The sequence below is a fragment of the Grampus griseus genome (assembly GCF_964374135.1).
Source record: "Grampus griseus genome assembly, chromosome: 20".
NCBI classification, from domain to species: domain Eukaryota; kingdom Metazoa; phylum Chordata; class Mammalia; order Artiodactyla; family Delphinidae; genus Grampus; species Grampus griseus.
The window spans coordinates 16,564,151-16,576,608 of record NC_139014.1 but is presented as its reverse complement, the minus strand read 5'-3'; the positions used below and the strand labels follow the sequence as shown (position 1 = coordinate 16,576,608).

The window sequence follows — 12,458 nt, the reverse complement described above, 5'->3', positions numbered from 1 at the left end:
AAACAAAAAAAGTGGGAAGAACTGTAACACATAACCACACCTTCTGACTACAAAACTTGTGATTTTTCCACCGTTTCTCATTGCCTCGTGTGTAAATAAATCCAATACATGCTTAAAGAAAGCACGTTTCTTGACAATGGCTTAGAGACACTTTGGGATAAGATTATTGTGATAAAAATGACAAATGACTAAATAGGATAAAAAATCCAGTGGCTAATGCATATGAAAAATCTGATACCTAATAAACTAGCTATTGTGGATTATAGTATCAAGAAGCACTGATGTGGTCTGAGGTGAAAGATCGGTATGGTGGGGAGCAATTTTCACATCATTTATACAATTTTTCTTGAAGTCACCATCACTTTTTCTAAGACATTTCTTACGACAAGGAGAAAGAATGGATGAATGAAATGAATGGGTCCATTCTATAAAGGACCCAATACTGTATTTCCACACTATCCAGTCCTTTGGCATTCTCAATTTTTTTTTGTTTTGTTTTAATGCAGTAGTACTAGTATCCTCCTCCCCACTGGGCCTCCGGTATTTTAAAGAGGTTTACCATCTTGTCTAAAGTGGCCTCTTCCATTATGGCATTCTTGAGCTAGAACAAAGTCAGTTCCATCATGTAGGGGTATTATGGCTTATAGATAGAGTTTGATACAGAATACATATTTACTAATTTAAAAAATATTTACTAAACAGCTACCATATTCTCAGTATTAAGACCTATATGAAATACTGTGGGAGATTCAGAAATGAATAAGATGTGGACTTAAAGTCTACAACAGGGGTTGACAAACTTTTTCTGTAAAGGGACAGATAGTAAATATTTTAGGCTTTGTGGGCCATGCAGTCTCTTTTGCAAATACTCAACTCTGCCATTGTAGCATGAAAGCAGCCACAGACAATACATAAATGAACAAGGGTGGCTGTGTTCCAAAAAAACTTTATTTATAAAAACTGGTGGTTGGCTGGATACGGCCCATGGGCCACAATTTACCGACCCTTGGTTTAAAACCATTGCCAGGGTATACCCGAATAAAACATACTCAACCTGACTGTTCAGGCTTTTACTATTTCCTGTGTGAATTGTTATACAAGTTCCCCTCTCTTGTCTTATGTCACCAACTTCACTCCCCTAAATACTCCACTCGACAAAGCTGCCAGAGTGAGCTTATGTTTTAACACTATGTCACTGCTATTCTTAAAACTCTTCAATGGCTTAGCACTACTCACAGAAAAGAAGTCCATACTTCTTAGCACAGTATAAAAGGCTCTTTGTGCTCCATCCCCTGCTTTAGCCTCCTGACTTATCCCCCACGTCTCTTTCTACCTCCCCTTCCCTACCTTTTATGCTGCAGCAGTACTGAATTACTGTAACACACCATGCTGTTTGTGTGTCTCTGTTCCTTTGCATATTTGTTCTTTCTACCTAAAATGCCTGACTCCATCAGGAAACATATCCACCCAGAAATTCCTCTGTGAAGGCTCCTCTCACCCGACAAGCTGACCACACCTGACACCTTTTCACTTCCTTACCCCGTATGTACTTTCTATTACTGCATGTGGCGGATTAGACTGTGAGCTGCTCAAGGGTAGGCAATTGGAGCATTAACCCCTAGTACAGTGTCTGGCACACACTAGGCTAGATAAATCCACTGATCAAAAGTCAACAGAAGGTATTGTAAATGATGCGCTACTATTTCTTTTTTTTTTTTGGCCACACTGTGTGGCTTGCGGGATCTTAGTTTCCCCACCAGGGATTGAACCTGGGCCACCGCAGTGAAACCACCAAGTCCTAACTACTGGACCGCCAGGGAATTTCCGATACACTACTAGTTCAAGAAGGAACAGAACATACCATTCTTGAAAGGGAGAATGAGAAAAAGTTTGAAGAAAGTGGTGGTACATGAGCCAGGTATTGAAAAGATAAGTAAACATAGAGGGTAAACGTTCTCAGTGAAGAAAAAAAAAAAAGAGGTAACAGCAGAGAAGTAGAAAAATACATTAATATCTGATGACTGGTAAATATTCAATATTTTAGTTTGGCTAAAGTGTATGGAGGGTTTCCCTGGTGGCGCAGTGGTTGAGAGTCCGCCTGCCAATGCAGGGGACACAGGTTTGAGCCCTGGTCTGGGAAGATCCCACATGCTGCGGAGCGGCTAAGCCCATGAGCCACAACTACTGAAGCCCATGAGCCTAGAGACCGTGCTCCGCAACAAGAGAGGCCACCATAATGAGAAGCCTGGGCACCAAAACAGAGAGTCCCCGCTCGCTGCAACTAGAGAAAGACCGTGTGCAGCAATGAAGACTCAACGCAGCCAAATATAAAATAAATAAATAAATAAATTTATAAAGTGTATGGAGAATAACTGGGAACACATCAGGAAAGGCCAATTTAGGGTCAGATCTAAGAGGACCTTAAAGACCAGACTAAGACTTCTGTACTTTGTTCTGTAGATCATGGTGAGTCACTGAAAGTTTCTGAAGAATAGAATGGTGTGAAACAGGAAGGTTAATCAAACAGAAGACAGGTGGTGGCAATGAGAACTGAAAGATACTGCCAAGATAGAACTGACAAAATTTGGCAAATAACTTGATATAGGACACAACAGAGTGGTAGAAATCTTGGAGTTTTAAGCTTGGGAAATTGGGATAAACAGGGAAGTAGGAGCAGGAAGGAAAGTAGTAAGAAAAAACAACAACAAAAAAGTGAATTTGGTTTTGGAATATTAAATTTGAGACCTGATAACATATCCAGGTAGAGGTATTTGGTATAAATCTGAAAGTGAGAGAAAGATACTTTCAAGAGATGAGACATAAATTTGGGAGTCATCTAACTACAGGTGATAAGTAAAACCTGAAGAGAAGCGATGGTAAAGGATCAAATGCACTTTATCAAATTTTATTTACCAAAATGAAAGTATCCTTTGTATTTCTACCAAAGTATCAATAACATTATTGTATTAATTTGCAAACATATCCATTTCCCTGACTCTCTACTCCTTGTGGGAAAAGGTCGTGCTTTATTATCTTTGTGTCTCCTGCTTAATACCTTGAAAATAGCAGGTATTCAATACATTTACTTAATGAAGCAGCCCCCGTAATTCTAGCATGTAGAAAATCCAACTTCCTATGTCATGATACAAGTCAACACAGCACAAATTTTTAAAAAATTCTTCAAAATCTTCATCTTCACATGTCTGTATCAAATGGTGGCAACCTAAGGTAAATGGGTCAGTGGTTACCATGGGGCAGATGCTACCATTATCTTTTTTCCAACTACTCGGAAGATTTAGCAGTTGACAATTAATCCCTATACCTTTTACCATGTCTATTCTCCATCAAAAGTCAGTATTACCCTAGTCCTTAGTATGCTTAAAAGGAAAGAGAAAGAATACTGGCATGGTATTTACAGGGCTGCAGACTCCTAATATATGGTAGTTGATTTCACTGACCTTTATGTGTCTGTTCATAGCAGTGGACTGCGCTGCTCGCACCAGACCCTCGAGCTCAGCACCGCTGAAGTTCTTGGTCTCTACGGCCAGTTCTTTTATGTCTACATCAGCAGAGAGCAACTGATGCCCTCTCATCCTTGCTGTGTGGATGTGAAGAATCTGGAGTCGGCCTTTCTCATCTGGTAAGCCTGATAAAATTGAAAATAAAATAGACATTATTATAATCTTAATGTTTTTCTTATAGGTACTCAAGCGTGTAAATACCTGCTTCTGATATACAATTTTTCTAACAAATATTAAGTTATATGACTTTGCTCCTGCTAATGAACTCTAATTACACTCCCCTCCCCCAATCAGTGACAGATCTATTTACCTATCTCCATTTTAACTTCCAGTCTTCCAGGTCGAAGGAGAGCCTCATCTATGAGATCTGGTCTGTTGGTCATTCCTGAGCACAGTTGTTAAAACAACAAACAAATTATCAGAATTCAAAAATAAGATAAAATGCCCCTTCAGTATGTGTAAGAATAGCATTTTCCCTGACAAGCTAAGAGGACATTTTATAAAAGTCAAATAGAAAAGCAATCATTTTCAAAAATATCATTTGTTCTCGACCTAATGAAAATACCTGGGGACTTTGCTTTAGTATTTCACTACTGTACAGGCCAGTGGAATATAAATGTAATGAAATCTTCACATATTTAAAAAGAAAATTTTAGGTTCAGAGAAGGTAAGTAAACTATCAAAGTGAGAGAGGGGCAATGTGAACATGATCTGTCTGACCCCAACATCCCTTCTCTTTTTTGTAGGCCAATGGTTTTCAACCTTCATAAACGGCAGAATTATTGTTTTGTTTTGTTTTCAAAGTCATCTTAAGAAGAACTTCAGTACATAAAGCAGTTAAAAAGATAAGTTATAATAGGGATGCATGATCTGAAGCTCAAACCCTGGCCGTACAGACCCTGAAGTAGCTCTGAGGACTCCTGGAGGCCTACAGGACCCAGTTTGAAAACCACTGCATTACATCGTGCAGCCTTTTTCACCTGTTAACTATAAGTTTAAAGCCATGAGTTGGGACTTCCCTGGTGGTCCAGTGGTTAAGAATCCGCCTTCCAATGCAGGGGACGCGGGTTCGATCCCTGGTCGGGGAACTAAGATCCCACATGCCACAACTAGAGAGAAGCCCATGTGCCGCAACGAAGAGCCCGCGTGCCGCAACGAAAGATCCCACATGCCACAACTAAGACCCGACGCAGCCAAAAATAATAAAAAATAAATTTAAAAAAAGAGGAGTTTTATTAAAAGAAAAAAAAAAGCCATGAGTCACTAAAACCCATTTTTCATTTGTCCTATTAAGGCTAGACATTAAAATAGTGAAATTCTTCAATATCACTTGATTCTAATTTGGAAACACTGGCAAAATAGTATAATTACAAGCTACACAAATCTGAATTCAGAACCTAAGTATCTAATGTTTTTGAAATCATAGTACCTTTTTTTTTTAAACCAAGCAAACATACCAATGACTAAGATGTTGTTTAGTTGCTCTACCCCATCAATTTTGGACAGCAACTGGTTGACGACAGTGTCATGAACTCCTGTGCTACCAGCCATGCTCCCTCTCTGTTTGCAGATGGCATCAATTTCATCAAAGATGATGATGTGCAAACCACTGTTAGCACCAAGCTAGTGAAAGAAATAACATTAAAGATCATAATTTGAATATATTATTAAACAAACTAATCAAAAGAGCAAAACAAAGCTTTTGCGCTTTTTGACTAATAAATGTAGCCAGTATAATCATGATTGCTGCCCTCTCAAAGGTGTTGGAACTGCAGTCTCAGAATTCTGCAAAGTGAAAAGGCATTCCAGAACCTCATATTTAATAGACATAAAACGAAAACACACATTATATACTGATGAAAATGAATAGTCCATCATAACTAACTATTCATTCACACACATTTCTTATCTCACTCTTTGAAAGAAGAACTGTCAAGCATTTCTTAGGTCAATGAACGGCAGCTCCCTCCCATTTTCCCTGAGTTTTGGTGAGAGGATAGCCCCCAAAGCAGTAAGTTTAATATTTGTCACACTATATAGCTGAAGAGTAACTCCACACAGAGGTAGACTGGGAATTGGGCAAATGGGAGAAGATACTGAACTTGATTCATATTCAGTTATATCGTATGAAAACAGATTGCTTCTTCTGAACAGTAAAGTGAGAACAGAGACAAAGTTTATAAAAAGAACATGGTCAAGCAGATGCTGTTTCTTCTACATAGTGATTTGTTTTACTTTGTCAGATATAGAGTTATCATTAAAAGAAATCAGTTTATATATTTTGAACTTTTAATAGATGCAAATACTTTTAAATGCCAATAGTTCACTAGGTTAAGTTAACATGGACCTTCTAGCAATTTATATTTAAGTAATTAAGCCTCTTGTTAGGAACCAAAGGGGGAAGTGCATTGCAGAGATTTTTTTTTTTTTTTAACAAAAACCATTAGGGATTAGCAAAACAAAACAGGTGAAAATGAACATAACCTAAATATGACAACATACGGATGGTATAAATGATGGGCATAATGAGATTCAAGATTAGATATGGTTGGTATTCACTAAAACTCTGGCAAGGATATCATTTTTTTTTTAAATAGACTTAAAAATTTTACTATGAAAGTATTAGATGTTAACTGAGCAAAAGTTATAAAACAAATAGAAATAAGTTAAAAATAAACTATATTATGTTGCTTAAAGATAAATGCTGTTAATGCAGATTTATTTGTTTTAATTTTATTTTAATTAAAAATTGGAAACTCACTGCATCTTGCATTCTCTTGAACATTAACTGTTTTTTAAAAACAATTTAAAATTGTTATTTTGGGTTCTAATTGCAAAATACATGATCACTATAGAAAACTTGGAAAAAATACCAAAAGATGTAAAGAAATCTCAATCATCCAAAATTCAACTAGCTAGAAATAACTGATATTATTAATTTGGTACTACATAAAAAGTTTGTATCTCTTTTTTCCAGCCCAGATATTATCTTAAGCCCTTTCCCATGTCTATAAATACAGCTATACATTATGAGTTTTAATGGCTCCATAATATTTCATCATATGACTGGTTTCACAATTTAATTCCCCTACTCCACATTAATTCTTTACTGTCACATATTTAACAATTTCTAAGTTTTTAGTATCAAGAAGTTGTTGCAATGAACTTTTTTTTTTTTTAAAGAAGATATTGGGGGTAGGAGTTTATTAATTTATTTATTTTTGCTGTGTTGGGTCTCGGTTTCTGTGCGAGGGCTTTCTCTAGTTTTGGCAAGTGGGGGCCACTCTTCATCGCGGTGCACGGGCCTCTCATTACCACGGCCTCTCTTGCCGCGGAGCACAGGCTCCAGACACGCAGGCTCAGTAGTTGTGGCTCACGGGCCTAGTTGCTCCGCGGCATGTGGGATCCTCCCAGACCAGGGCTCCAACTCGTGTCCCCTGCGTTAGCAGGCAGATTCTCAACGACTGCGCCACCAGGGAAGCCCGCAATGAACATTTTTATACTTAAATCTTTGACAATATGTATGATTACTTCATGAAGGCAAATTGTTATGTTAAAAGGTGTTTTGAGTATTTTAATGCTCTTGAAATAGGCTTTCAAATATTTTTCTAGAAAGGTTTTTATCATTTTGTAACAATCCTACCATCGTATATGACAGTGACTATCTTGGTATATCCTCGAAAGTAATGAATACTAGAAATTTTTTAAAGTAGTTATCAACTTGATGTATGAATAATGGTATTTTTCAATCATTTTAAATTGGCATTTGTCTAATTACTGACGAGGCTAGCACTTTTTAAAATCATTTTTTTTTACCACTGATAATTTTTCTCTTATTTCTTCATGTCCTCTGTACATTTTTCTGTTGGGATTTAATAATTTTTATTGATTTATAAAAATTATTTATATATTAAGGGTATTATTATATTTGTTATAAACATTTTATCCCAGTTTGCTATTTGTCTTTTAATTTTATTTATGGTATATTTTTGATAAATGGAAGGGTTTTAAAAAATGTATTTTTACTATTTAAACAGCCAACATTATCAATTTTTATTTTTATGATGTTTTCCATTACTTTTATCCTTAAAATCCTCTCCCATTACAGACACTGGTAGTCACCTACATTTTCTTCTCTTGTAAATTTTTACTTTACATATAATTCTTTAGTCTATCTGGAATTTTATTTTTGTATATGGTACAAGTGAAGTAAGAATCCAAGTAATTCTTCAAAGAGTTAACTAACTGATCCAATATTGTTGACTAAATAAACTTTTCTTCATTGACTGAGATGCCATTTCTATCAGGCTTTATATTTTCATATGTGCTAGACTATTTCCAGCCTATACTATGGACCATAGCAGTGGTTTGGGCAAGCTCTTACCCTCCACACGTTCTTCTTCTTTTTTATAACTGTCTTGGCTACTTTCAACCATGTTTACTTCCTGACGATTATTAGAATCATTCTACTAGAGCAAAAACAACTTTCTCCAATGAAAAACAAACAAAAAAAGTAAAAAATAAACAAAAAAGCCAAGCTTTGATTGGAATTAGATTCAATCTCTAAATCAGTTTAGGAAGTACTAATATCTTTATAGCACATTCAGTTCTTAAGAATATGTCTCCAATTATTCAAGTCTTTTACATCTCCCAATAAAGTTTTGTACTTTTTGTCATACTAATTCATTCATAACATTCCTAACTATTTATGTTTTTTGGTTGCAGTTGTGCATGGGATTTTTACATTATATTTCAAAAACAGTATATATGAAGAAATATTAATTTTTGTATATTTATTTTATATCTGGCTACTTAACTTTCTTCTAACATCTAAGTTTTTTTAGTTGATTCTTTTGAATTTTCTAAGTAGACAATCATATTACCTGCAAATACAACTTTGTGTCCTCCTAAATCACAGGTACACTTGTTTTGGGGTGTGAGAAATTATTCCTGAACAAAGACATGCAGAAGGAGAAAGAGAGGGCCTAACAGATAAGAATTTAGAAGCATGCAGGGCCACTTGAGCAAACGGCTAAAAGGCAATCCAGGCCCTATAAAAGGGATAATAAAATTTACCTAACGTGAGAAACAAAAGTTATAGTACTATCACAACAGGGAGCAGGCCTTTCTATTGAACTCTCTCTCTCTCTCTGTCCCTCTCACACACACACACATACACACACACACACACACACACACACACACACTTGCAAAAGCAGAATGCTCTTTATGTAAGATGATTTTAATCCTGACTTTAGGATGGAAACGGAGAAATACGTAGTTGGAAGGTCAGTGAGAAACAATGGTATGTAAATGAGGTAAACAGAATCTGTAAGAGAGTTTTGGTGATGGGAGTAGTGATGACTAAAAAGCCAAGTCCTAGGTTTGGTTACTGCCTGCAAGTAGAAGGGGAAGTAACAGCAAAGGTAAGAAATTATCTTGTAGTTATGATAAGAAAGCTGTAGAAGGGAAAAGATGGAAGGGAAAAATTTTTTTTTAAGTTTCTACCATAAGAAGATTAAAGAGTTAACAGGACATCTAATTAGAAATGTCCTCCAGAGAATAAGATATAAACTGAACAAAACAGGTGAGAAAGATAGATCTGGTAAAGAAGAGTATAGTAGCAAACTAGATTCTGTAAGAAGATGAATCATATAATTAAGCTGGAGGCATATAAAAGCAAGACAGATTCTGGGCTACAACACCAGAAGATGACTCCAATAAAGGCAACCCAAAGGAAAAAGGATCAAGCAAACATGACAAAGATAAAAGATGAAATGTTACATCAGAAGTAGGAAGAAAAACAGTTCTAAAAATGACCTGAAGGAAATTGGATTGGATCTAAAACACATCTGAATATATATTAAAAAAAATAAAAAACAGATAAAACACTGTATGATCAAGCAATTCCACTCCTTGGTTTATAGCAGCTCTACTCATAACTGCCCCAAACTAGAACCAACCCAAATGCACTCTAGTGGGTGAGTGAATAAACAAACTATGGTACATCCATAAGATGGAATACTACTCAACAGTAGAAAGGGATGTTTGATACATGCGACAACTTGGATGAATCTCAAAGGCAATATGATGAGTGAAAGAAGCCAGTCTGAAAAAGAAGAAACTGGTCATAGTTACATACTATGATCCCATTTATATGACACTGGAAAAGACAAAAGTATAGGGATGGAAAACAGATCAGTAGTTACCAGGAGTTATTAGCAAAGGGACAGCATGAGGGAATTTTGGGGGGTGATGTAAATGTTCTGCATGTAGATTTTGGTGGTGGTTACATGAAACTATACACATGTTAAAATCTATAAAATGGTACACCAGAAAAGTTAGTTCTACTTCATAATAATAAACAAAAAATAGATACAGTATCTTATAATACTTACATTTTATTATTCACTATTTGGAGTACTGTTCATTCTTTAATGCATTCTTATGCAAGATGATACTCATGTGTTCATTAAGGTTCCAAAATTTAACTAAGTTTCATTATATTTTTTCCTGAACATAACTTACAAATTGTTCTCTTTCCACAATTGTTTTAAAACTAAATTAAAACCTGAAAAAATTAACTTTATTTCTCAATTACTGTCATAATTATTGAACAGATGTCTGATAAGTGATAGCTTGTTGCTTAAAAAAATTTCAACACCAAAAACTATTCACCTTTCCATCTGTAGAGAAGACAGAGAATGAAGAATTGGAACTACAACCTTAGCTTTGCCAAACACTTCTATATAGTAGAGCATTAATACTTGCTGTCTTCAAAGAAAAACTAGGACACTCCTGTCTGTGACTAAGAAGCTGTGAGATTCTACATTATTTTTAGAAAACATTTTTATTCAAAGTTGTCTGTCAATACAGCATAAAACAAAAAGCTGTTATAATGTATGAATTTTGCTATCAATGTGCCTTACGTTACCACTGGAATCATTATTCCTTCTCAGTCGAACCTCAAAAATCATCTATGTGGAAGGGAAGCCAGAGACAATAAGGATACTGTGCTTGATTTAATGATCACAGGAGCAATCTTCCCTAACCATAATTCAGTACAATTCTGACCTTTTCAGAACCTTGCTAATCTTACGACTTGTCATCAGGTCCCTTCCGCCAACCTACTGAGTATGATAACATCAATTTCTACAGGTGTGTTACTTAAATAAAGGCAAGTTCTTACTGCAATAAATTAAGAATCAGGTAAGGAAGATGTCAAGATTAATGTTCACAGATTAATATAGCTGAATTATCAATAAACCCTTTACCAAAGAGTTTAAAGTTCCACAATGCAATTCTCTTCAACTCACTGACTTCTAGCTCTGTTCTTACCATTTGCAAAGTCTTCCCCCATAGAAACAGAGCTGATGCTGTTGAGCCCCTGGCAACAGCCTTGGAAAATGGCTGTTCTATATTTAGCTAGTTTGACCTATATGCAAGTGTTCATCTTTGTCAGCCTGGACTGTCCAGAATCACAGAGGTGATGCTTTTCTTTATTATGTAACACATATATACTCTCCATGGGGTCATTAACCGAATATACCAAGCCTTTCTGGATGTAAGGATTGAGAAAAGTATATCAGAAAAAGCTGGCTATGATTAATATCTACCTAGAAATTCTTTGCCAACTCAGTTTTATTATTAATAGTGTCATACTTAAACTGTCTGCAAGTTTAAAAACAGCACCAAAGATACCTATGCAGCCATGTGGAAACTATCACAACAAATTTTATAAAATGCTTCTCACCTGCACCTAATAATTTAATCCTCAGTATACCATTAGGGTCCACTTGAAAAACAATTTCAGTTTTTAATTTTCACTGTTAAGCAGTTTTAACTATTTATAAAGATTGATATCTCATGACTACGTTTTTTCTAGAAGTATTCCACAGGAACAAAATGGAAAATATATTTTTTTAAAAACAGAAAAAAAACCTCACTCTATCTTGCAATTACTGTATGGGTCCACTGGATCTTTTCATAAATCTAAGATATATTATACTATTTCAAAATTCTAGAAATTATGTCATCATTACTCATGTGGGAAGATCCCACATGCTGTGGAGCAAATAAGCCCATGCGCCACAACTACTCAGCCTGCACTCTAGAGCCCGCAAGCCGCAACCACTGAAGCCCATGAGCCTATAGCCCGGGCTTCACAACAAGAGAAGCCACTGCAATGAGAAGCCCACGCACTGCAAGGAAAAGTAGCCCGTGCTCGCCACAACTAGAGAAAGCCCACATGCAGTAACGAAGACCCAATGCAGCCATAAATAAATAAAGTTAAAACGATACTTTAAAAAAATTAGATTGGGGCTTCCGTGGTGGCACAGTGGTTGAGAGTCCGCCTGCAGATGCAGGGGACGCGGGTTCGTGCCCCAGTCCGGGAGGATCCCACATGCCGCGGAGCGGCTGGGCCCGTGGGCCATGGCCGCTGGGCCTGCACGTCTGGAGCCTGTTCTCCGCAACGGGAGAGGCCACAGTGGTGAGAGGCCCGCGTACCGCAAAAAAAAAAAAAAAAAAAAAATTAGATTGGCCATTCTAAAAGGTGTATACAAATCTAAAAATAAAAATATTTTGCAATTATGGAGTGCCTGGTGTCCATCCCGTCTTCAACAAAATTATAAGCCAAAGATTTTTTTAAAAACTCTTCAAGTATTGTCTTGACGACGCAAGTAGAAGAACAAGAAGTAATGATAAGCTATAATCTATGAGAGATGTATTTGAAATGTAGAATCAGTGTACAACTTCACGCATGACAACTGATGAACAATTAGTTACATACAGAGGCTCCTGCGCATTTTGGGTATATATCTATCGATCAATCAGTAGATATCTTCAAACCCAGGAAAATATGGAATAAAAATTTGGTTTGCTATATTTAAGCTCTATTAAATATTTTAATAGTCTCTGCTTCCCTTTATTTTTGTT

General features: G+C 36.2%; 1 protein-coding gene across 2 annotated transcripts in view; it reads right to left on the bottom strand.

Annotated features, from left to right (window-relative positions):
- NSF (N-ethylmaleimide sensitive factor, vesicle fusing ATPase) overlaps nucleotides 1–12,458 on the bottom strand; it is a gene marked incomplete at its 5' end in the record, with an annotated part of 157,261 nt that overhangs the window by 51,414 nt on the left and 93,389 nt on the right. For both annotated transcript variants that reach the window (XM_082678887.1, XM_082678888.1), the window contains 3 exons: nucleotides 3,459–3,646; nucleotides 3,832–3,906; nucleotides 4,979–5,144. In XM_082678887.1, coding sequence (XP_082535013.1) covers nucleotides 3,459–3,646; nucleotides 3,832–3,906; nucleotides 4,979–5,144 — 429 coding nt within the window. The remainder of the gene's footprint in view (nucleotides 1–3,458; nucleotides 3,647–3,831; nucleotides 3,907–4,978; nucleotides 5,145–12,458) is intronic.